Source organism: Labrus bergylta, chromosome 1 (genome assembly GCF_963930695.1).
Source record: "Labrus bergylta chromosome 1, fLabBer1.1, whole genome shotgun sequence".
In the NCBI taxonomy this organism is placed as follows: Eukaryota; Metazoa; Chordata; class Actinopteri; order Labriformes; family Labridae; genus Labrus; species Labrus bergylta.
The window spans coordinates 27,876,047-27,899,792 of record NC_089195.1 but is presented as its reverse complement, the minus strand read 5'-3'; the positions used below and the strand labels follow the sequence as shown (position 1 = coordinate 27,899,792).

The window sequence follows — 23,746 nt, the reverse complement described above, 5'->3', positions numbered from 1 at the left end:
AGGTCCTGTGTCGCACCAGACTTTGGCTCTGACCTCTGTGAATAGAAAACCAAAGCCTGATCTCCTACATCAGCTACTGTTAAGCAATGTGTCACAGCTCAGAGAGGAGGGAGAGTGTTTCATAAACTTCTCAGGGGGGAAGGTCAACTTTACTCCAGAAACATGTTGAACCTCAGAGAGGAGTTCAGGGAGCTTTTGAGATCACAAGTAGCCTTCTTCATGCAGGAGAACGTTTTTAAATGCTTTACGCACTAACTCTGAATCAGAATCAGCTTCACTGGCCGTGTGTACACACACAAGGACTCTGTTTCAGGTTTTACAGGAAAGTTAGAAACAGATAAGAAGCCTGACTAAAGTCATAAAACCATTAAACTACCATTTAAAAAATCACTTAGAAAAATAACCTTCTGAACAACCACCATGATTGATACAACCAATAGGCCTACTTAATGTTACACTGTATTTACGCACAGCATCATACAAAGAATCTGTAAAAATAGGTCATATTCTCGGCACTTGAATCCTTGACATGCACTCTTGTTCTCAGCTGTTTTGTACGTGTTTGCCAACTCAACCCATAAGTCATGGCACATCGTTTCCCATAAATGAAATCTACTTTAAATTTTAAAATAAAACAAGTATTGGTTTTAGTATTATCAGAAACGGTAATTAAAATTTAAATTTATGTTTATGGTTTTTCCATCCCCCACTATCCCAACATGATGATGTTTATGCATCGTCACAGCTATGTGTTCATGATCAGTAAATGATTTATGAAAGCAGAAGAAAGGGGAGTGACATCATTCCCCAGGAATATTACCTACATGATAATGTCTTACTAAGCTCATTCAGCATCACACCTGCTCTACCACACTGACCAAAGTCAGGAGAAGGATTGCAAAACAAGTCACTTGACTATACCCAATCAGAGAAAAGTTGTTTATTTCATAAACAATGTTGCCCCCTGGTGGTCAATACACCACATCAGACCAGTCTGCAGCAGTGCTAAATAGCTCAGACGTCAGACATTGCAAGTTTTCACCTTAATATTTCGTATAGGGTTTTCACTAGCAGCCATTTCAGCGACAAAGTAATCAATTTAGAATAGTGAAAGATAAAAAAATAATAATAATAATAATACACACAGGCAAGAAGATGTAAACCTACAGTCAGAGTGTTGTCAATTATCAAAATAATTTAAAGGACGTAACTACTTTATAGCCCTTTTAGTACCCTGAAATAAATACATTTTTTTGTTTGTTGACATTTTTGTGTGGCAGAGAAAACATTCTGCAAGCAGGATAATTTTTTTAAACTTTTAAATATAGGCCTATATATATTACTGCAATATAAATTAAGAATTCAAGTCCATGCCATGTAAATCTTATATGTATAATGCATCTTAAAATGGTTTTAAAAAAATATATATATATATATATATTATTTTTTTAAACCGAGTCCAACCGTAGTCATCCAGCTTTACCCCGTACTACATTACCCATGATGCCTCAGTGACAGCCCTGCGCATGTTGCGCCTACCCTATCGCAGATTCATATACAATGCAGCTAGGCTGACTCAAAGTGCACGAGCCAAAGAGGGGAATCCAGACGATTTATATATCTGCTCGAATTCGTTGCCGCTCCTCAACGTTACCTCAGTTTATATTTGGCTTAAAGGAGACGCAACAAAGCGCACAAAATGGTTGCGCAGGAGGCCAGCACGAATAAGTAGGTTTACTATAGCTTTAAGAAGGCGAAAATAGTGTCTGCTTCTTTAAAATTATATCGGGTTATTGCTGAATAGATAATTAAGAAAACTTTTCAATTACAAATCAATAAATATATGTATTTAATTTGCGACGAACCCTACGCAATCACTGAAAATGCACCACTGTTGGATAAAGGCCGCTTGCGATCTAGACGTCTATTAGCCAGATGTGGTCCGTTTTTACTGAAATATCCAGCGAACCTGCTTGACTGTGAGCGGAATCTGTGGAGGTGTTGAAGTGTCTTTACGGTGATGGAACCGCCCGGAACCGCCCGAACCGAGGATGTAAATAAAGGTGAAGCAGCAGCGGAGGAGGAGGACAAGGCCTCAGAGCGGACCCCGACCACCAGTGTGACCGTTACGCCGCGGAGGGGGCTCAGAGAGCGGGGAGCGGGCCGTCCTAGGTCCGGCGTCTCCGCTTCGGTCACGGACGTCAACGGAGCAGCGTCGAGCCCGCAGAGCTCGGGACGGGTTTTGAGAGACAGGTCAACGAGGGCAGTACCGGCCTGGTTGAAGGACAGCAGAAGCGACGACGACGACGACTACGAAGAAGAAGATGAGAAAGAAAAAGAAAAAGAAGAACCCAATCCGGACACCGGCGCGTCCAAGCGGAGGAAAGTTTCCAACTCGAAGCGGAGAAAACATTCAGAAGCAGCGAGTTCTGCAGAAGCTGGAGGGAGGGTCGCAGGTGACAGCCTTCAAGGCACAGAGTAAGTTTTTTTTAATTGAGCAGCCCTTGGTTAATAGACAACCACGTGTGTTTACATTGCAGTAAGTCAGTCCAGACTGTTATCTTGTGTGTTTGTGTCTGTGTGCGGGGAGCACGCCTTCAGCATGGCTCGTCCCCCTTTCTGCAGCTCTGCATGGGGAGGGTGGAGTAACACTTCACCTGGCTTTTACAGTGACGGGCACGTTTCCGTAAATTGTTGCCACTGAAATGCATTATTGCACTTGAGGTGTGATGAATGAAAGCATGTGTCATATGTCACATCTAAGTGTCTTTTTTCTTCCTTCTGCAGCTCAGAGGACCCAAAGAAACCTGCAACAGATGCACAAGGTAGTTACATAATTGATGGGGGAAAAGCCCTCTTCTGTGTCTACATCATTAAGTTTTAAATTCTATACATCTGTGAGTGTAATCAGTGTGCATTTCAAAGCTGACTTCATGGCACACACTATAATTGATGGCGTGCGTCTGATGCCCTCACTCCAGCTCTTCCCACCAAGCGCCCCCCAGCCCAGACTCGTGCCAAGCCCCCGTCTGGCAGAGCTGTCCGCGGCTCTGCCAAGCCCGTGTGTAAGACCGAACCTGGAATGGAGAATCCAGCTGGTGAGCAACCTGTTGACAATAAGGGACAATGGTTCAGCACGTGTGGGCCTATAGTTCACAAATTAAATGGTACAGCATGCAGCAGCACTAACACTCACTGCTTACTGCCGCTCTACAGGGATGTTACTAAATCTGTAGAGAAAAAAACAAAAAACCCCTGCAGAAGCATCTTATTCAGCTGATAGGGGATGTTATGGTAATGGATTTTCTGTGTAATGGGATCAGTGATGCCTCGTTAAAAAATGTGTGTGGTCCCTTCCGACTGAATTAGACATCTCGTGCAGAGAGAACGCAGGAAACTACAATAACATGCTATTGTGTTTCATGATTTCAAGCTCTCACATCATGCTTATGAATTATTGTTACATCTTAAGTAAAATTGTACAGAGGCTCAGAGTGTTTTTGATGCTTTTCTCAAATTCATGATGTCTTCCTGTTTGTTGTGCAGCAGTCAAAGACGAGGTAAAGGACAAGGACAAGAATGAAATGTAAGTACATTACTTTGCTTCTGGGTCTAACATGACATGAATATTGCAAGCATTATGTGCTGGAGTTGTTTGCTTTCACAAAACGGCATCAAATTAGGCTAATGTACAAATTACCTTTACACATTCAGACATGCACAAAAGCAAAAAAGACACACACCTACCGCTTTTCCACCAGCTGGTTTGGATGTTACTCATTGCCACTGCTTGATAATGTGTGACTGAGTGACAACTTGGAATTGTGTTTGATGATGACTTATGCTGACGCAGTAAACAGAAAGAGAAGGAAAGTGAGGATGTTGCTGTACCAGGCTTGGATGATGAAGACCCTCCATTCCAGGACGACCTAAATGACCTGAGCTTCCAGCCGCAGAGTCAGAGGTACGCTCAAGCACATACACTCAAAGCCGTGGAGACAATAGGGAATCCTGTTTTAAGTGACTTGTTGTTTTGCTTTCAGTGGTGCAGAGGAGGAGGAGTTGGGCCTCAGCACTGATGAAGATCTTCCTTTCAGAGATGACCTGAACGATCAGAGCTATGACCCGAGGGCTGAAAGGTGAGTGTGTGTCTGTGTCTGACACACCAAAAAACACACAAGCCTCATATTTTTAGTAAGCAACTAAATAATTGAACCTTCCCTCCTCTCATTCAGGGATGTACCTAAAGCAAAGCGCAGACCTCCTCCGAGGCAGAAGGAGAAGAAAGAGAAGGAGAAAGCTCCCAAAAAAGAGAGGGAGGTTGCTGAGATCAAGATTGAAGGTTCAGAGAACGTTGAGATAGTGGAAGAGGAAGTAAAGCTGGAAGAGGAAACGGTGGAGGACCCGGATGGGCCAAGGAAGTAAGTACCGAACCAGTTCATGTGTATCAAGTTGTCAATAGATTTGACTTTTTGTCTAGTGGATGTGAATATTAGGTTATCACATTGTATTTTTATTATGTAATAGAATAATACAAATATTAACACAGATTAACAGACGTGTGCTCTGAAAACAAGGTATTGATTGTTTTATTGAAACGTTTGATTTTGTAATAGCCTGTCCTCTTTCTGTGTCAGGAGAGGTCGTCGGAAAAAAGATGACAAAACCCCGCGGCTTCCAAAGAGAAGGTGAAGTGCTTTTTGTGTTTTTCGGGCTTTTTGGAACTTTGTGATATAATTTAATGAACTGTCCAGTCATCATTTCATCATTTCATTTGTGACTGACATAGTGAGCAAAATATGTGAATATATATGAGCTCCGTTTTGTTGATGTCAGTATAACGGTCTTTTGGATGACGTTTGTTTCACTCACACAGGAAGAAGCCTCCAGTGCAGTATGTACGCTGTGAGATGGAGGGCTGTGGGACGGTCCTGGCTCATCCTCGCTACTTACAGGTTAGTCTCAGAAAACACACTGTCCACCTTCACGTTCTCTACACATGACAATGTATCCATGTTAGTAAACTGAACTTTATTGGCTACTCTAAACCTTTAGACTATTTAAAGTGGCTGTGTAAAACAGAGTGATTGAAGAGATTAAAATGAATACTGATGCCTCTGAGAGACCTACAAAAGGAAACGTGAATATCAGCAATAAGATCGATTATTTCTACATGGTTATTCACAACGACTCTCGGGGCCACGAGGTAGGTCAATTTACCTCACGCTGATGAAAGAGCCCGTTTCAAAAAAAGTTCACTGCAAAGATTCCCGATGACTTCTTTGTTTGACAGTTAACACAAAGCAGGATGATACATTACTCTACTTACTCATGTACAGGGCGAGATCTGAAAGGAAATAAGATGTACTGCGTCTTTTCCCGCAGAGGGTCTAATTGTGATTACTTTTTATCCTTCAGTGGTATTTGAAAGTTGCTTATTTCAATTTTTGTTGGTAGACTCATTGGTTAAAAGTTGCATTATAAAAAGTGTTACGTTCTCCCCCAGTTGCTGAATAACGGGGGGGGCTTGAGTCAGGAAACGACCAAAACACTGCACTTAGGGTACAAAGTAAGTGGGCCTTGGGTTGCCTCAAGGTGGCAGAAGAACACAGCCCTCCAAAACCACACACTGACTCTATCCAAGTGATAGACAAACATAAAGTAGAGCTACAAACAAAAGAGTAGTGGGTGTCAATGATTAGGTGGGTTTATGGAAGGAGTCACAAATGGCTGAGAAATGAGAGTTTCATTCAAAAACACAGAAAGCCAACTGATGGTGTTGACTCTCTGTAGACACAACCACCTGAGCAGGGAAACGTCCACCTCCCTACAGAGCCTCCCAGCCCAGCTGATTGTCATCATGCAATACAGAACATCACAGGTGCAGTCAGTAGCTCCTGACGAGCAACGAAACCTGTGACCTTCCTAAAGAATCTCTCCATAACTAAAGGTGTTTGTTTCCTGTTGAAGCGTTTTTATCATTGTCTGAAGCTAAGCTTAAATCAAAGCTGTGATGGAAATATGATGAATGAAAATATAAAAAGAGACCTAAACCTTTGTTTGAATTGAGAGCTGTCACAATCTACCCATCACATCTAACTGATATTGATTCACTGTTTGTATCTGTCTTTCTTTTGTTCTGCACACCAGCACCATATAAAATACCAGCACTTGCTTAAGAAGAAGTATGTGTGTCCTCACCCCTCATGTGGAAGGCTCTTTCGCCTGCAGAAGCAGCTGCTTCGTCACGCAAAGCACCATACAGGTACACATACACATGCTGTATGATCTATGTCTGACTACTCATTGTTGTAGTTATTATGAAGTATTTTGTAAACATATCTATATTGAAGTATTTCGTGTTTTCAGACCAGAGGGACTACATCTGTGAGTTCTGCGCTCGTGCCTTCAAGAGCTCCCACAACCTGGCTGTGCACCGCATGATCCACACAGGAGAGAAACCCCTACAGTGAGTGTTACTGCGTTCACTAGCTCACTTACTGTACTCTCTTTTGTTTGAATGTTTAGTAATAGCCTTAACTTTTCTTGGATTACTTCAAGCCATTTCCTGTCATTTTTCCCCGCAGGTGTGAGATCTGTGGCTTCACGTGTCGTCAGAAGGCGTCTCTAAACTGGCACATGAAGAAGCACGATGCTGATGCCACATATCAGTTCTCCTGCTCCATTTGTGGCAAGAAGTTTGAAAAGAAGGACTGTGTGGTGGCCCATAAGGCCAAGAGTCACCCAGAGGTGCTTATTGCTGAGGCGCTGGCAGCCAATGCTGGTGCCCTCATCACGACTCCCGCCTCCTTACTGGAGCTTTCAGGAAACCCCATGCAAGCAGAGGTCACCAGCCTGGATGTGGTCCAAGTAGGGCAGGACTGTGAGGGGGACCAGCTGAGTCAGGAAGGACAGGTCGGGCAGCAACTGGCTCAGGTGTCCCAGATGGGTCATATGACCCAACAAGTGAGTCACCAGGTGGTTTTACTGGGACAAGACCAGAGCCTCCATACAATGCAGGTGCCAGTGACGATTGCCCTGTCCCCTATGGACCCCCCTTCGCCGGCTGATAACCAGCAACAGACTCACCTCCAGCTACAGATGCCCGTCCAGTTCGTGCAGGCGGCTCAGCAGTCGCATCCCCAAATCCAACAGCTGACCCTCCATTCTGGCTCAGTGGTGACCCAGCACCAGCCCCAACTGCAGCCTCTTCAGTCCTATTCCTCTCAGCAGCAGAGCCACGGGCAGACTCAAATCCTTCAAATGACCTTCCAGCCCGTCAGCCAGTCTCAGACCCACATTCAGCAGATCCCCATTCTAGCCAGCTCTCAGCAGCTTCAGGCCCTCCACACAGCCGTCCAGAGCCCCACTCTCCTGTCCCAGTCCCCAGCCTCCACCAACAGGGACAGCTTTCTTCTGGACAATCCGGTGCTCTCATCGTCCTCCCAGTCAGTCGGCTCCCATCATCAGACAGAAGACATGGAGGAGGACAGTGTGGTCTGGGAGCAGTCGGGTCAAGAGGAGGTGCTGTCAGACAGCAGTGAGGTGCACGTGCAGCAGGTGCTCTTGTAGAACAAGAATAGTGCACTAAAACAGTTTGGGGTAAATGTAGGATCACTAATATATGATATACTGTTCACTCATAGTCAGATTTGGTAGCTTTTTAGAATATCTGTATCAGGGAAAGATGTGTATGTCTCTGTATGTGTAAGTTGTTGCCTTTGTACATACTGTCCTGTAAACATAACTAGCCTTCTATGTGAGTGTATGTAATGATGCTGAGGTTATGTTGCAGAGCTGTTGCTGTTATGCAATAAAATAACATACCTCTTAGTTACATACTGCACATGAATGCCAAGTGTTTGGCATCAAGGTTCCTGATGATATCAGAATAAATTGACTATTTATATTATTAATTAACACAAAAACACAAACAAGAAAGCTATGAACAGACCCACATACGTCTGGAGTCATTATTCTGTAAAATGAATAGGCAGCTATTTTTCTTCATTTGTCCAGCTCTCACTGTACAGCCTTTTATTTGGTAAGGTTAAGGAAACAATAGAACAGCATATACAACCTGAAGAGGCAAATAGAAACATTTATAGACCTAAAGAGGACAAAAAGAGTTCTCATTACCCTGTTTAAAAAAAAAAAGTCTAAAAATATGCATATTTAACTTGTTTTAGATAGTGTCAGTACACCTGGTAAGTAACATCTGTGCAGATGTTAGGGAAGCTTCGCTGGTTCAGTTTGAAGGAGGAATAATCCATATATGTTCTACTCACAAAACTCGTTGGTTATGATAGGATGCCAAAATGTGACCTAGGACACGTTTAATCACTTATGAGCCTATAAAAATAACAGCAAGAAAAAGTCACTGAGTTAGCACAAGAATTGTTTTCTGTAATCTATAACACATAATGTAATTCAATTAGCAAAGCTGTGTAGAAACCGTAGAACACGAGCTAATACTGAAATCTGCACCTCTATGATATAATGATCTAGGATGTGTGGTAGGATAAACACAAAACATGTTTGTTTATATGATGTAAATAAACGTCATAACATTTATCCAGAGTGCATGTATTCACTGACTTCTTTAGAACATTGTGTTGGGGGGGAAAAAAAACAACTTACTGAAGATGTGTATGTTTTTATGTCTTTAATTTCAAGTGGGGATGTTACATTTTCGACTTTAAGCGATCAGTAGTCTTATCTTTGGGTGTTTAATCCCAAACCAAATGGCCCTTAACATGTGCGAGAGTGTAAATGTGGAGAAGAGAAACTGCCAGATGTACAGTATGTGTAAGCCTGAGTCATTATTGATCACACAATGTACTGTGCAAACCTTCTACATGTCATCCCAACACTATTGCTTTGTGACAGAAACGTGTAACAGCTTATAAAGAATCCCATCAGGACATATTGAGCCGCTCTCTGTCCCGAATCATGGCGTACTGCTTCATAGCTCGTTTGGGGGGAATCATGGTGTTACTCAGTCCAATCTTCCTCCTCTTCCCTTGTTGCCCCCCTGACTCTTCCTCTTTCGTTTCTAGCTGGAGGGTCTGGGATGTGGAACCACCTTCTTTAGCCTCGACCGAATCGGACGCCGGCGTTTGTTCGTTCACGGGAGGGAGACAGTCGGTAGGAGTGACTGTGGTCTGTAGGTCACTGTCATGAGCGTACTTGCATTTGATGCCAAACCTGCACCTCCCATCTTTCCTGTAGGAGACGCACACCCTTTTGCCTCCTATCTGGGAGGGCTTGGCCTGCATTGTGAGGGGGACGTGTTTCTGCAAGGCGCTGAGCTTCTGTTCCGCTTGAGCCTTGAAAGGATTGGCAAACACGCTGCTGTCGGAGCAGGAATTTAGGGAAGGATGAGGCAATTTATAGGAGGTGAGCAAACCCAGAGAAGGAGGAGGAAGACTTGGCTGCTGGTGGGCTGCAGGAAAAGCTGCTGCTGGTGTTCGAGGATGACGTGGTGGTGGTGGTGGTGATGATGATGATGAAGAAGAAGGCCGGGGGTCTTCTTCCTGCTCTGCTTCACTGCCTGACTCACTGGAAGATGAACCAGGCTCCAACAAGTTGCGGGTCCTTTTGACAGCTGATTTCTCATCACGCATCTCCTTGACACAACTTGAAGAAGGAAGAAGAGCAGAAGTTACAATCAGTAACTTACTGTCGTATAGTCAGAAATATAGGCCTATGTGTTGTTGTTGTTGTTGTTGTTTTTTAAATGAGCACGTACCAAACTGCATCGTTGTTTGCATTATCCACTTCTCCATCGCTGTCAGACTCCGAGGACACCCCATAGCCAACCAGAGAGTTCATGTTTACTGTCTTATTCAAGGTAAAGCCTGTGGGTAACGCTTGTTCGGCTAAGTAGCAGCTCAGCTGGCTATCAAAGTCAAAACTCGCAAATAATACTGCATCCGACTAGTTAAATATATTTAATTGATGAATTCAAGATTCGGATATCACAGCGGAAATATATTCAATCATTCCCAGTTTCTTTTTTTTTGTTTAATAAAAGAAACATCTAGGTTTCATAGTAGCTGAGCAGCTTCTGGTCTTAATATTTACAGTCTTGTTTCTGTCGTTCAGCAACTGTTCATGTCCCCGCTGCCTGCACTGACACCTACAGCACAGGCGTGGTATTGCACTTTAAAAAACATGACAAAAAAAAAAAAAAACATTTATTCATGAACACTGTAGAGCAGGGGTCTGCAACCTTTTTTTTTCATCTGAGAGCTACTTTCAAAAAATGAAAGTGGCCAAGGGCTACTTGCATCAAATCGCTTGCATTTATTTGAGATACTGTTTTCACATTGAAATTGCAATAAGCCAATGCTTATCACTCATCTTAAATTCACATCAATGTCCAAGAAAACATTAGTACTACCTGTTTTTATGGGCCAAATATATGAATAGTGGGAAGAGGTGCATTTACCGTTGTCAGATTTTTATTTTTAACACAGTCGGTCAACCTATAGGCGAGCTACTGAAAACCTGCCCGCGAGCTACCTGTTGGAGACCCCTGCTGTAGACTTTGCAACAACAAAAATCTGAGCACTTTTTCACTTATGTACTCTAATATTTAATATGTGTAATATATTAAATAATTTTTTTTTTCTTATTTAGGTTTGTTGGTCTTTTTGCTTATATTATGTTTATATTTAAAGTTATACTTTTTGTACATTTAGACAATAGTTACTGAAGAAAATACAAAGCTGATTCTGATATTTTGTAAGTTTATAGTTTTGCAATAAAAGTTAGAAGGTTGAATTGAGCTATAGCTCTTAGATTTGATTAATCATACAACATATTATATAATAAACAAAAGATTGTATAAATAATTCTATACTAAGATTTTGTATATGTGGAATAAGTAAAGACAATTTTAGAATATTGAAGCCCAAAATTGACATCTCACAAGAAAAGATTAGTTGTTATATTATTATCAGTAAAATATATAATATATAATTATCTGTGTGTATTATGTTTTTTTTTTTAATGTTCTGTATCAGTGCTGTAACCTGTGCAATTCATTTCCTCTGTAAATTATAAATTATTTTTAAACAAGCCTTATAAATAAATATATCATTCTGAGTTCGTTGACTTGTCAAACACAGGTGTGCCAACAGTTACAGCAGCTGCTCTCCTTCTCTGCCAGTGACAGCGCTCTGGAAGCATGCACGCAGGCTTTACTGGCAGTCTAGTGTAACAAACTTATCATTACTGTCATTGGTAACACCTGTTGCTCTCCTGTTATGAAATGATGTCTATTATATGATCATCATTTCATATTTATTTTTGAAAGCCATTGCAGTCAGCCTATAGTCGCTGTATTGTCTTAATACTCTGAGAGTGAGATTCATAAAGAAAACACAACATTTAAGTCATTACTGTTGTCATGAGTCGGTCTAAAGTATGGCATGGTACAGTCTAGTTTTCCTGAATGGAGAAGACTACTCAAATATAAAAATTAAAGGAGGATTGGTGGTTTTAATATTACTTCTTAGTTTTGAATTTAGTCCTTGAATGCCCCCTTGCAATGTTAATGTTATAACTGTTTTAATAGCCTTCTTGTTATTCTGCTTCTGGGTAATCTCGAATACCATTAATTAACATCACAGGTTAATTAACATTACAGCCAATGGTCTTTGTCCCCATTGATCAAGTTGGAACCTTGGAAACACAAATGCTACCAAAACCGCAAGAGATTGTTTTTGGCCTCCTGTTGCTTATCAGTGGCTACGCAATCTCTTCACTGTCAATGCTCTCCTGTTAAATACTTTTCAGTGGAAAACATGGACACATCTGAAGCTGACAGATTTAGGACTTAGACTCTGGCTTCTAGCATGTCCAAAAACAAAAAAACAGGCAACAACTCGCCCACAGACATAAGAAGAGGACACAGTTTACACAGGTTTTGAAGCTTGAATTATCAAGATATTTCCGTCTCTCTCATCCTGAACATTAAAAATGGTTAGCTTTAATCTTGCCTTATTGTCAAGCATTTCAATGTATCTCATTAGTAGATTGTTGCTTTAAGAATAAAACATAAACCAACAACAATAAAGGCAATAAAACAATATCTTACATCGTGACCATAGACTGTAAATATTACTGGACGAACCCTGACCCGTCTGTGACATAGGCAGAAAATGAGTCCAATCGACGGCCGCATCCATATTGGATTTGCAGTCTCAACCTAACTTCGGATCAACCTAGCAACAGCAGTAAGGCGGGACCGGCGGGACTTAGCTCCGCCCATTCAGCTCGACGTTAGCAGTCCACTTGACAGCATAGCTAACAGCTAGGCTGCTATCATCAACTATTCCTGCTCGTCCTGAGAAAACTCTATAAACAGTAAGTTAACATTTAACTTTTCTACAACACAGTTAAAACGAATTATATTCAACACAAATATTTAATTAAAGTCTTAAAACTACACTTTTTTAAATATACAATTATGTTTATGAGTTATTTGTTAGAGAAGTTAGACTTTGTCAGTGTTAGCAGAGAAATACATTAACAAAGTTTTATCCATAGACTGTAAATAAATATGAGACATCCAGAAGAAATCAATATTACAAAGCACACAGTTCATGTTACTGTTCTGACAAAAAGAGGAATGTCTGTGTCTTATATTTACTGATGTCAACAGCGATGAGGTGAACATGACAACTGAAAAATAATTATTTAGTATTTATTATAAGACATTTGTTTTCTATTGAACCCCGTTAAGTCATGGAGTCTGTGAACAGTGTCAGCTTCACAACAAAAACTTTAAGTATTAGAAAAAATAATGTTTAAGACTGGCATCTATTATGATGAGTTGCAGCTACCTTGTTCAATATTATTCCTGCAGATGTGGCTCATAACAAAAAAACAGCCTGAGCTGTCACATGTAGTTAACTGTACATTTTGTCTTGTCTGAGGCATTAATTGAACACCTTTGTATTTCTCCTATAGACACAGTGTGGATTATTGGTGCCCAGAGAGCTGCAGAGACAGAGGAAGAAACCTGAGCCTCAACAACATCTGCATTTGTTGGTTCTTCTGGGGTGGACTTCGGTTGCTTCTCTTCAACAGCTCGCTGTGAGGGAGGTCTCCCCCGGATGGCCTGAGTGATGTCACCCACAGGCTGAGAGCTGAGACGGGTTTTAAGCCTTTTGACAAACCGTTACACCGCGCCCACCTGTCAAGCTGGTCAGCTACACGCCTTATTGTGAATAACTCTTATCCTTCATCAAATCAAAACTGATGAGTCATCAAAACATTCACCCCCCCGTACAGTGTGTGTCCATCGAGACATGAGCTAATCACACCTATTTGTTTGTTTTGTACCAAGCTGTAAACATGTTCATCTCTGCTGTAAAAACAGACTTTTTTTAATGTTGTTTTTCAGATTAAATAAATATTTCTATATAAATGCACTCCTTTATGTCTACTTATGAGTATACATTTCAGATTAATGCTCAACTCAATAGCTTAGGGAAGGAAGTCTACTTTTACACAACTTCTTATTCTTTTGATAAATACTAATGTAGTTCATTTCTGAAAGTGGGACGGAACAGAGTCATTGCAAAAATATGCCCTTAAACACAGCCCCATTCTTAAATCAAGATACATGGAGAGTAAATAAGATCAATATCTGGTGAATAAAAACACAGTTAAAAATGATTTAGAAATGTAGTCTTCCCTGATCAATATCACATAATATCAACTTCTCCCATCTAAACTGGACAAAGGGTTTTAAAATGGGAAGAAAATAGTTTGATTGCAAGTTGTTTGGAGGAGATCTAGTTTTATTTGAACAGCTGAAGCATGAATACAGTCTTCCAAGGTGCAAACCCTCCTCTTCCTCCTGAAGCCTGTGGAGCTCCTTCATGTACTGCTGTCTTATCTGCTGGCCATCTTCTCTCAGCAGAACTTCAACTGTTGAAAAGTCATTCAGAAGAAGCTTGAGCATGTGACATGGATCCAGGAGAACATGGACTTTTAGTGAGGGGTCGTCAGGATGGCAAAGAAAGAGAGAAAAAATCAGTTATTCATTAAATCATTTTTTTTGTTCTCATCTATTTTTCTGTATTCATCTGTGTGTAAGAGCACATTTATAAATTCAACAGTGTACTACCCAGAAAACAAAGGTACAGTATTTAGGTAATCAACATCTATTCAAAGTTAAGAAGATAAACATTATTGTAATCGTGCTGTTTTCAGCTCTCTCACTCACACACACAATGATATTCCACATCAAATTGTCTCAGATTTTGTGAGGAAAAATTAAGCAGTTTATTGTGGATAGTACTTCATCTTAACATGAAACAAATATAATCTGAATTATTTAAATCATTAACAGGTCCCAACTCTCTGTGCTTTAGTACAGAACATACAGTAACTCATTTATTATTAACATGAGCTCAGTACATGGCTGTACTCTTCAAACTATTTCTTGTACTTTATATCTATGTGCTTTAAATCTTATTTTCATTTCATATGTTATTTATATTTTATATTTCTACAGCTATATTCTGTGTATGAGTTCAGTGAAAATTAATATGGTTATTAATATAGTTCTTAATGGTTACAGATGCTCTTACAAAGTGAAGTTTTTTTTATTTGTTAACAGTTTGCTCAAACCTTAAGACACTACATCAACCATGTAACTTTAATGTCATCCTATATAACCTACACAGCATATTAGGTTCAGTTCAGTTTATGTTACTGACGGATAATTACTACACAAAGTTTGTTTTTTTAATGTCCACATTTACATGGAGTATAACATTCATCATAACGTCAGATAACCATATTTACAGTCTGTGGTTAACCACTGAGCTGAACCTTTAACTTCTAACATCACACAAACTCATTATTTTCAACAACAACATCTTAACAACAAAAATTTCTAAACCATTGACCGTAAATAATGTAAATAATGTAAATAATGTAAATAATGGGCTATACAGATAGCCGACTGGTTTACAAGCTAACGCTAAACAAGCTAGGTCCGTAAATATAAACACATGAGTAAGCAGTAAATATAACACTACTTTATCACTTACCGAAGAAAACTGAAGCATCAACTTCTTGGATGGTCTGTTAACCGCACAGCAAGCCATGTATGTTGTCAGATATGTGTTAAACAAACTCTCCAAACGAAGTAAGAAAGAGGAGAAATCAGACGGATCAAGCTGTTAGCCTCCTGACCTGCTGACCTCACAGACAGATGCAGCGCGCACAGCTGTCAATCAAATCTGACACAACCAAATATGGGCATAGTCGTTTTCCTTAATAGAATAAAATCCGATGAGTTATAAAAAAATTCACCCCCCCCACAGTGTGAGGAGAAGGGGCCGTCAACTTCTCAGATACATCTCGTTTTTTGAACCAGGCTGTAAACATGTTGATTCCTGTGGTAAAAACGGGCTTTTTTGGCTGTGGGCTTATGGCACTTCCGGCGCTTCTGCAGCCAGCCTCAAGCGGAACCTCGAGGAACTGCAGTTTTTTGTACTTCCGCATAGGCTTCATTTTTCGAGACCGGAGGTTGCCCCTTGATCGTGACCCATGAACAACAAGGGGTCCACATTTTTTATTTTAATATGCTACATTAATAGATGCTTTAAGACCCTATTTAACATTAATAAACATTAAGATGACGATCAAATAGGCTAATGTTTCATTAACCACCAAATGGATGTGCATATTAATTGATAAACTGTATTTGTCATAAATTATGTTCTTGTGATTTTTTAAATGGAGTCTGACATGTGAATCCTCACCTGTAGGGGGAAGAGTTACCATGACAATGTCACCTATAAGGGTCCCCTATAGAGACTGATACACTGTAAACCTTAGCAGGGAGAGTCCGTCTGAGAATGAAGAGGCTGAGAAAAGCAATTTAAAATGAAATTGCACTTACAAAATCTAAAATGTGGTGCAGTGTATTTTTGTGGAACTAAACCACTTGGGGCTTACATCTGAGGCATTGAGAGAGGTACAAGGGGACAATGATGGGTTACATCTTTGACACATTTATCTTAAGCGTAGTCCCTTTAGGCCCAAGAGATTCAAATTACTCTTTAAAAACAACACATGCACAAGCCTTGTTAGATAATTTAACTATTACTTCATTTAATTGCTTCACTTAAAATTCTTAAAAGTCACCAAAGGAAAATGAAGGATTTTAGTGTTCTAATGTGAACTTTGAAAATAAAAAAAGTTCCCATTCTGCGATATTATCGTTGGTGTTAGATTATTTATTATGGCATAATGTGGATGAATAATAGTTAGAGGGGGCCCCCCCCCCCCTGTGAATTTTTGCCCAGGGCCCTAACAGGATCTAATCGCCACTGATCCTACCAGAGACATGCTGCTTTCTCTGTGATCGTTTACATTTAAGGCTATTCTAAGTTGTCCACCGGTAGGGCAAGGTTGAAACAGAACAGCAACAACCTTCATAAATTTAGACCGTCTTCGGTTCTGTCACTACCAGTAACTCCGATAAGATCGTCACAAGTCAGCTCAGCTCTTCAGCTCTCTTCCCTCCTCCCGTCCGCGTCTCTCTCCGCCCCCGCGTGTCCCGTTAAATTCCTCCCGCCTGGCATCAGGTTCTCGGGAGAAAGGGCGGAGAATTGGCTTCAAACTGTGCAACACAATCAGCAACAGTGAGCGAGAGAACTCGTTTTACCGAAACTTTATCTGAGGGTAGTGTTCCGCTCTAATTAAAAGTGCGTTGACTCGGTACAGGAGAGCGGAAGAAAAAGGTAAACCGTGAGCTGTCGAGTTGTCGGGATGGGGGAGGCGTTCAGGGGTGTATACTAAGGGGGGGTGTGGGGGGGGGGGCCCGGCTTTTTCTCTCTAGCTGCGAGTGCGTTTTGTGACTTCCCGGTAGAGTCAGCAGATGGTCCAATGGCAAACAGGCGGACCAGAGGAATGACCGGCTCAGACCTGAGCAGGACCAGCAGCACCACGGACCGGGCCGTAGCTATAGCCGAGCAGCTGCACCACGAGTGCTCCATCTTACTGGAACTTTATGTGAGTATGGAGAAAGTTTGCACTGGTTACATTCCTGTACCTGAAGCATGGATCCCAGTGTGAGACTGGCAGAGCAGGAACTGAGAGGAGGAAAAAAACAAAAAAAACAAAAACATTTTGTGTGTGGGTGAAGGAGAGTGAAAACTGGGCCAAGGTTAAATGGAAAATTAATAGATTTTCCATTTGAGTGTATCTGTGTGACTCTGTGTGTGTGTCATTTCTGTAAATGTGTGTGCTCATGTCTACGTTTTTTTTGTTTTGTTATTAATACATGGACAAAGTGTGTTTGCATGTGTGTTTGTGAGACAGGACAAAAAGAAGGATGAAAAGGACGTGTGCAAAAAGTGCATGGATGTGTGTGTGTGTGTGTGTGTGTGTGTGTGTGTGTGTGAGACAGAGAAGGAAATTATGTCTAGAACAGCAGGGGGTAAGAATGCAGAGTGGAGGGGGTGAACTTCGTTGGAATGACAGATGTGGGCGTTTATTCTGGCACAAACTCATCAATGCCTGGGCACGAAGCCTTCATCTCTTTCCCACAAGCCTGCGTCTCTTTTGCCTATAGGTGTGTGAGCTGCAGTTTATTAAAACTTCTTGGTTTCCTGCCAGCTCACCGTCTCAACCTTCCTTTTATGTACCTCACTGGGAGCGAGGGAGCGGCCTGGCAAGATAACTTCATCCACCTCACTCCCAGGATTTGACCTTTCTCTGTGAATCCTCCTTGTCTTTTCAGATTTCCTCTGCATGAACACTTCTCCCTGACTTTTGCTGGCTTGGGTTTTCTTTTGGAAAAATCTTTTGTAGCCCACTAAAGCTACGGCAACAGAAACTGTACAGTCCAGTGAACACACCATGAATTATTGGATAGGTTTTTTTTTAGTATGTTCCCTTTTTTGTTTTCCCTCCTTAGATGTGTCCCTGATGTTGGATTTAGTTTAGTTTTTGAACATGGGTCTGAAAAAATCCAATGCAGAGCAAGTATTTTTCAGGCAGAGTTTTAAGTTTTCCAGACAAGTTGTCACTCGACTACACTTTGGGTAGAACATTAATTTGGTACCTCCTAAATCATTTTAAGGGCTTTCCATGTTCACAAAGATCAATGAATGAATGAATCAATCAATCAACTCATAACAAGTGTTATCTCTAGACACAAAAAACAGGTAAAATACCTTACTCTTTGTCTGTTAACATTACAAAAGAGCAGGTAAAAAGACCATACTCATTGTTATGTTACAAAAGGCAGGTAAAAGACCTGGGGTTGTTCTGGTATGCTGTCAACCAACGATCTTGAGGAGCCTGAGAGGTCAAGAGCTCCCAGGGAAGTAGGTGGTTAGTGACTGAGATTTACAGATAGATACATGCAGTAATATGATGTACTGAGAGGTGCCAGTTCCCCCCGGTAGTCTAAGCCTATAGCAGCATAACTAGGAGCTGGTCTACACGTGAGACGAAGGTGCATGAGAATATTGCTTCGGGCTACAGAATTACTTCCTGGCATATCAAAAACGACTTGAATCATGTTTCCTCTGCAGCTTGAGCAATAACCATCAACGCCCTTGCTGACTCTCGCAGCTTACAGGTCACATTCGGCCACTCGGTCGCACTGCTACCTTCCACACACAGGGTTCAACATTAACGCCTCGGGTATAATATCCCAAGGAGGCCTCTGGGATTCACAAGTCACACAAGTAAAGCTTTATGGCTACAGTCCAGCATGGGAAGGGATCCCTGATTTCAGCTGCCAGATCTCGTCCTAACAAAATGGTTCTTAGATAAACAGAGGTGATGTCATTACCATGCTGTGTTTATCAAAGATACACAGTGTTGATTATGTGTTTTTACATTACAAATATTAAACATTTGGTGAATTGATGTTGTCACCAAAGAAGATTTATACCATTCTCAGGCCTGTATGATAAAAAATAAGGCCTCTGCCAGCAGGCAGCTAGCTTAATTTAGCTAAGTTGAGCATGAATACTTGAAACACTCCTCCTACCAGCATCTCAAAAACTCCCAATTTCTCCCAGGTTTATAAAAATTCATAGTTGGCAAGACCAGATGTGCCCCCTGTTTTCAGTCTTGATGCTAAGCTAAGCTAATCACTTGCAGGCTGAAGCTTAATATGTATCATACTGATATGCTAGCATGGCCAATCTTCTGGTCTAACTCTCTACAAGAATATGGTTCTGATGTTGTTTCAACTTTCAAAGCATACTGTGTTGAGCAGTATTGTTTGTGTGTGTTGCACGTTCTAAAGTTCTCTTTTTCACCTTCTTTCTGTGGTTCTTGAGTGTCATTTGAAGCTGCTCATCTTACCCTTTTACTTGTTGACTTGATAAATCCTTACCGGAATCAGGCTGAGGGAAAATTCCTCCATTGTCTCTGTTTGTTGTATTTTATTCTTTGAGGCAATGTGAATGAGCCTGAACAAATTCCTTTCGGATTAGGATAAATCCCTGTTGCCTCAGAGAGATTCATGAGCTTCAATATCTTGCCAAGTTGTGGTCAAAAGTGACATCAGTGTGGTTAGTAATTGAAAGAATGCAAGGTTTAATCTTCCACCCATGCACTTCACTCTACAACTTCTGTATTTGCGCCCCCCTTTTTTTTCTTCTCTTTTTTTTTATCTCAGAGGAAGAGGGAAAATTTCGTTGCAGATGTTCCCGTGTCCGACGGTCGTCTTGTGTCCGTCCCACTTCCGTCCTCCCAGCTGGACACCAGGGACAAGCTCTGGTGTGTCCACTCAGCTCTGCTGCAGTGCCGCAGCTTGATGGAGAGAGCCGTCGCCAAAGAGAAAGAAGAGCTGGACGACGGGAGGAAGTCTGAGTACGAGACTCAGAGGAAGATGGTGAAAGACAGATTGTCCTTTCTCATAATCAGCATTGGAGAACTTCTCAAGGCGATGGATGGCACGGCGGGCATGACTCCCAGTGTGGAGGGGTTAGAGGTAGGTGCTGATGTTAACAGGTGTTATAATTTGGGGCATATCCAGACTATTTTGATTGGGCGTAGTCTGACTGGTGCATTGATGTATATAGGGTGGCATAAAGTATGTGTGTGCCCCAACATGCACATATCCAAATAGTATTTATTTACCATCAACATCTCCATTTCTAATCTAAAGCTCCTTGGAGGAGTTTTAGGCTGGTTTTGAAACTAGCTCTCTGTTCCAAGCGCCATATGTAAGCCCGTCAATATGTAAGTACTATGGTGGCGTGATTGTGGGATGAAGTTATCCATCTATAGGAGAGAAAAAAGAAAGAGGAAGAGGAGTAAGTGTCGGAGCACCGGCAGACAGGATGGTGATGAACGCCAGTTAAAGGGCCCCCAAATTCATTTTTGCCAAAGGCCCCAACAGACTCTCGAATTGCCACTTTGCATCAGAGATGATCTAAATTATTCTCCATCACTTTAACTAAAACTTCAAATGAACATCAAAACAATAGACATGGTTTTCTCAGGCCACCTAAAAGATTAGGTAATAATCTTATAATAGTTATATCAGAACAATAGGAAAACAATAACATTGGATCAATAAAGCGAATCTTAGTTATTACAATAATACTTAAAATACTATATTTTTAATATTAAAAATACACCTTAGTCATTACTGCAAGTGTACTCAAAGTTCTGCTTGGTGACAGAAGACAGGGGTGAGGGTGGGACACAGGTGCACCCAGGGGTGCCTTAAAGTTATCCCAGAAGGACAACTACAAAAATCGCAAGCGATAGATTGGAGTGGGGGGAGCAAATAAATTGTAAAGAGCTAAAACAAGCTCCCTAAACTAAATAATGCTGGGAAAATGATGAACTAAACCAATGCTGGCGAGTAGCTGACTCAAACTAAATAGTCCAGGAGACCCAGAAGACACTTAACAGAAAACAAAGGCTGCAGGGACGATTTAACAGTGAACAGGCTGGAGTAGAAACAAAACTACCCAGCATGCACCCCAAGTTATACTTTAAGAGACTGGCAGTGGAAAACAAACACACAGTAAGTTATTTGTGTTTATATATACAAAGCTATACTATCTATATATAGTTTATGTATACAAACCTCTCACTAACTCTGAAGTAGTGAGAGGTACATAGCAAAATGATCATGTGATTTTTGTATGGAAAAATCACGATCACAATTTTATCATGTTTTTTTTTTCATACTGACCTTAAAGTTCACTGTTAACAAAAATAAAACTTTTTTGGCTAATAATGGATTGGCTTTTAAGATTGGCTAATCAGGAAAAAGATGGGGGGGGGGGGCACTCCTTGGAAAAACCCCTGTGTATGTTGACAGTGAATGTGCTGGTCAGAAATTAGTTTTTTTTTATTTTTACAGTTAGACGGTCCAACAGGCCTGTTTGAGCTGAAGCTTTGGGTGTACCGGATCTATAAAGAAGTGGACTACTGGACCAAGACTGCCATCACCACCTTGCAAGCCCTGCCTGCCATTACAGCCAAGGAGCGAGTGAGGACCAGGCTAGTCAGGAGCACGAGGAGTGTGAGACGATAAGATCAGGACATGGGAAAGTGTGTGTGAGTGAGTGAGGTGGAGTAATGAGAGAAGAGAGCCGTTAAGGAGCAAAAGAGGTGAGTGAAGGGGATGAAAGGAAAGAGATGGAGCCACGTGCTCAAAGAGGGGCCACAGTGAGAAACTGACATGTACTGCACTGACAAGGTGAAAGAGAGAATCCCTCATAAACAGAGGCCTTAGACATGGAGGGAACAAGTGACACGACCCGTATCTATCACACCTTTATGCACCATTTGTTTTTTGTATGACAGGTTCTAATACGACTTTTTATTTATTGCTCTAACTTGTTACTTGTTCAAATGCAGAATTTCTTTCTTTATTTCTCTCACGTTCTTTTATTGAGTACACAGAATGATTAATACATATTTTTAACATGCTGATGACACAGTCACATTCATTGTTTCCCCTCATGCATACTCAAGTTTGACAGAGCTGAAGTTCTAATTTTAAGATATACTGACGGGATCCTCTGCAGCTGACGGGATATAGTCAGCAAGGGGCACATTCTGATGAAAATTAGGACATTGAAATTCATGCCACACCACCAGAATGTAACTCTGAATATGTGTGGTTATGAATCCTGCAGCTTTAAATCATTCCACATAGATTATCACCTAGGGATGTGAAATGTATGAAGAGAGAAAATGTGTGCAACAGCACCCTCTGGTGTTAACATGGTGCTACTACATGAATGTATTCCTTCTTTCTTGCTTGATTTTTCTAAGTAATGTTAAATTACTCTTCATTGTTGTTGTTTTGTTATGTTTAAGATTTTTATTTGCAATGAATGATGAGAGTCCTCATCAGAGTGAAGCACCTCCAAAGTCCAAACTGAAAGGTGTACAAACGTGCACGTGTGCAAGCAGAGAGGCGAATGTAAAAACTGTACAATGTAAAAAGACATTTAAACTTGAGGGATAAACGATCTGAGTCTTTTTCTTTTCATATTTGATGCATAGTTTAACCGTTTGAAATAACAGTTCTACATTTGATCTTAAATTCATATTGTACAATGGATATGTTACAGCTGTCACTGTTCATGACAAAGTCTCTGAAGATTTAAAACAAAGTTATCCCTTGGCTAAACTAAGAAGCCAGATGGAGGGACACAAACGTTTTTCAAGCACAAATCTTATTTAGACTGAATTCAGTCTCATGAAAGTAAAGACAGACTGTTATTTATCCAATGGTCAGTTGCAGCTTGAAGCTTTAATCAAAATTTTGTTCATGTGTTTATTTGTAGAAGATTCATTCAAGGAGCAATATGTAACTTACAGGTAGCATTTATAATATCTACTGCGAGAGCTGTCTCCCCCTGCCCCCTCCTCCAAGTCGATGTGCATGCATGGTTGGCATGTCGCGGACACTGAAGCTTCAGTGTTTAGCCAGTTCTCTATCAGTCTTGAAACTTTTCTGCGTTCTTCTAAACTCTATCCATTTTTCAAAAGCATCTCCAATATTTATCCTAGTTTTACCACGTTTCTGTTCGTGCAGCTTGTTAGAGAAATCAGCTTTTTTAAGATTTATTTTTGGGCTTTTTTGGGGGCCTTTATTGGACAGATAGGGCTGTGGATAGAGCTGGAAATCAGGGAGAGAGAGAGAGAGAGAGACAGAGAGAGAGAGAGAGTTGGGAATGACATGCGGGAAAGGAGCCACAGGTTGGATTTGAACCTGGGTCGCCCGCTTGAAGTACTACAGCCTCCATACATGGGGATGACCAACGCGCCACCAGCGCCCCAATCTGCATTTAAAGGTTGGGTAGAATCAGTTATATTTGAACCACATCGTTTGCCCGCTTCCATCTCTGCAACACCTGTTGGTTTGCCGTTTGCCTGGCAAAAAAAGGGGCATCCGAAACCAGCTGTGTGGGGGAGCTTTAAAACCCCCAGCACTTAGCATGTTTCCTTAACATGCCATTGTCTGATGATATAGTAAGGTCAATTTATGCTTTAATTCAGTAGATATTTTTTCATATTGGTCCTTTCAATGGCAACCCTCTGAATCTGGACTGTTAAAAAAACACATCAGATATAGCAGTGATTCTCAACTGGTGGGTCGGGACCCAACGGTGGGTCATGGAGCTGTTTACTGTGGCTTGCCAGCATGTGCCTGGAACAGACCTTTTGTTAAACAGTTTTTCAAGCACTTTTTTAAATTAGTGGAAAAATA

General features: G+C 41.1%; 3 protein-coding genes and 2 long non-coding RNA genes across 6 annotated transcripts in view; 3 read left to right on the top strand and 2 right to left on the bottom strand.

Annotated features, from left to right (window-relative positions):
- Positions 1 to 1,433: 1,433 nt before the first annotated feature.
- Positions 1,434 to 8,574, top strand: zfp91 (ZFP91 zinc finger protein, atypical E3 ubiquitin ligase). 2 transcript variants are annotated; one of them, XM_020647320.3, is made up of 12 exons: positions 1,434 to 2,478; positions 2,788 to 2,825; positions 2,982 to 3,098; positions 3,550 to 3,586; positions 3,854 to 3,964; positions 4,044 to 4,139; positions 4,236 to 4,421; positions 4,638 to 4,688; positions 4,877 to 4,955; positions 6,151 to 6,265; positions 6,370 to 6,469; positions 6,588 to 8,574. In XM_020647320.3, the coding sequence occupies exons 1-12, from the start codon at positions 2,021 to 2,023 to the stop codon at positions 7,570 to 7,572; spliced, it is 2,373 nt and encodes a 790-aa protein (XP_020502976.2). In that variant the 5' UTR covers positions 1,434 to 2,020; the 3' UTR covers positions 7,573 to 8,574. The 2 variants fall into 2 exon arrangements, with proteins under 2 accessions (XP_020502976.2, XP_020502975.2); XM_020647319.3 differs by having other exon boundaries at positions 1,436 to 2,478; positions 3,547 to 3,586.
- A 76-nt stretch (positions 8,575 to 8,650) lies between these two features.
- si:ch211-113e8.11 (uncharacterized) lies at positions 8,651 to 10,597 on the bottom strand. Its single transcript, XM_020647321.3, has 2 exons — positions 9,752 to 10,597; positions 8,651 to 9,639 (listed from the first exon to the last, which is right to left on the bottom strand). Exons 1-2 carry the CDS (start codon positions 9,832 to 9,834, stop codon positions 8,919 to 8,921), a joined length of 804 nt encoding a protein of 267 aa, XP_020502977.2. The 5' UTR covers positions 9,835 to 10,597; the 3' UTR covers positions 8,651 to 8,918.
- A 1,520-nt stretch (positions 10,598 to 12,117) lies between these two features.
- On the top strand, positions 12,118 to 13,441 carry LOC136179881 (uncharacterized). The gene is made up of 2 exons (XR_010666807.1): positions 12,118 to 12,375; positions 12,982 to 13,441. It is a non-coding gene; the product is annotated as an uncharacterized lncRNA (long non-coding RNA).
- On the bottom strand, positions 13,372 to 15,571 carry LOC136179880 (uncharacterized). The gene is made up of 2 exons (XR_010666806.1): positions 15,078 to 15,571; positions 13,372 to 14,007 (listed from the first exon to the last, which is right to left on the bottom strand). It is a non-coding gene; the product is annotated as an uncharacterized lncRNA (long non-coding RNA).
- An 11-nt stretch (positions 15,572 to 15,582) lies between these two features.
- The window catches only part of cntf (ciliary neurotrophic factor), a 10,481-nt gene continuing 2,317 nt past the window's right edge, over positions 15,583 to 23,746 (top strand). Inside the window, exons 1-3 of the mRNA XM_020647324.3 lie at positions 15,583 to 17,049; positions 19,679 to 19,993; positions 21,383 to 23,746. The exon at positions 21,383 to 23,746 is cut by the window's right edge and continues 2,317 nt beyond it. Of these exons, the coding sequence (XP_020502980.1) occupies positions 16,924 to 17,049; positions 19,679 to 19,993; positions 21,383 to 21,556 (615 nt within the window). The 5' untranslated portion in view covers positions 15,583 to 16,923 and the 3' untranslated portion in view covers positions 21,557 to 23,746. The remainder of the gene's footprint in view (positions 17,050 to 19,678; positions 19,994 to 21,382) is intronic.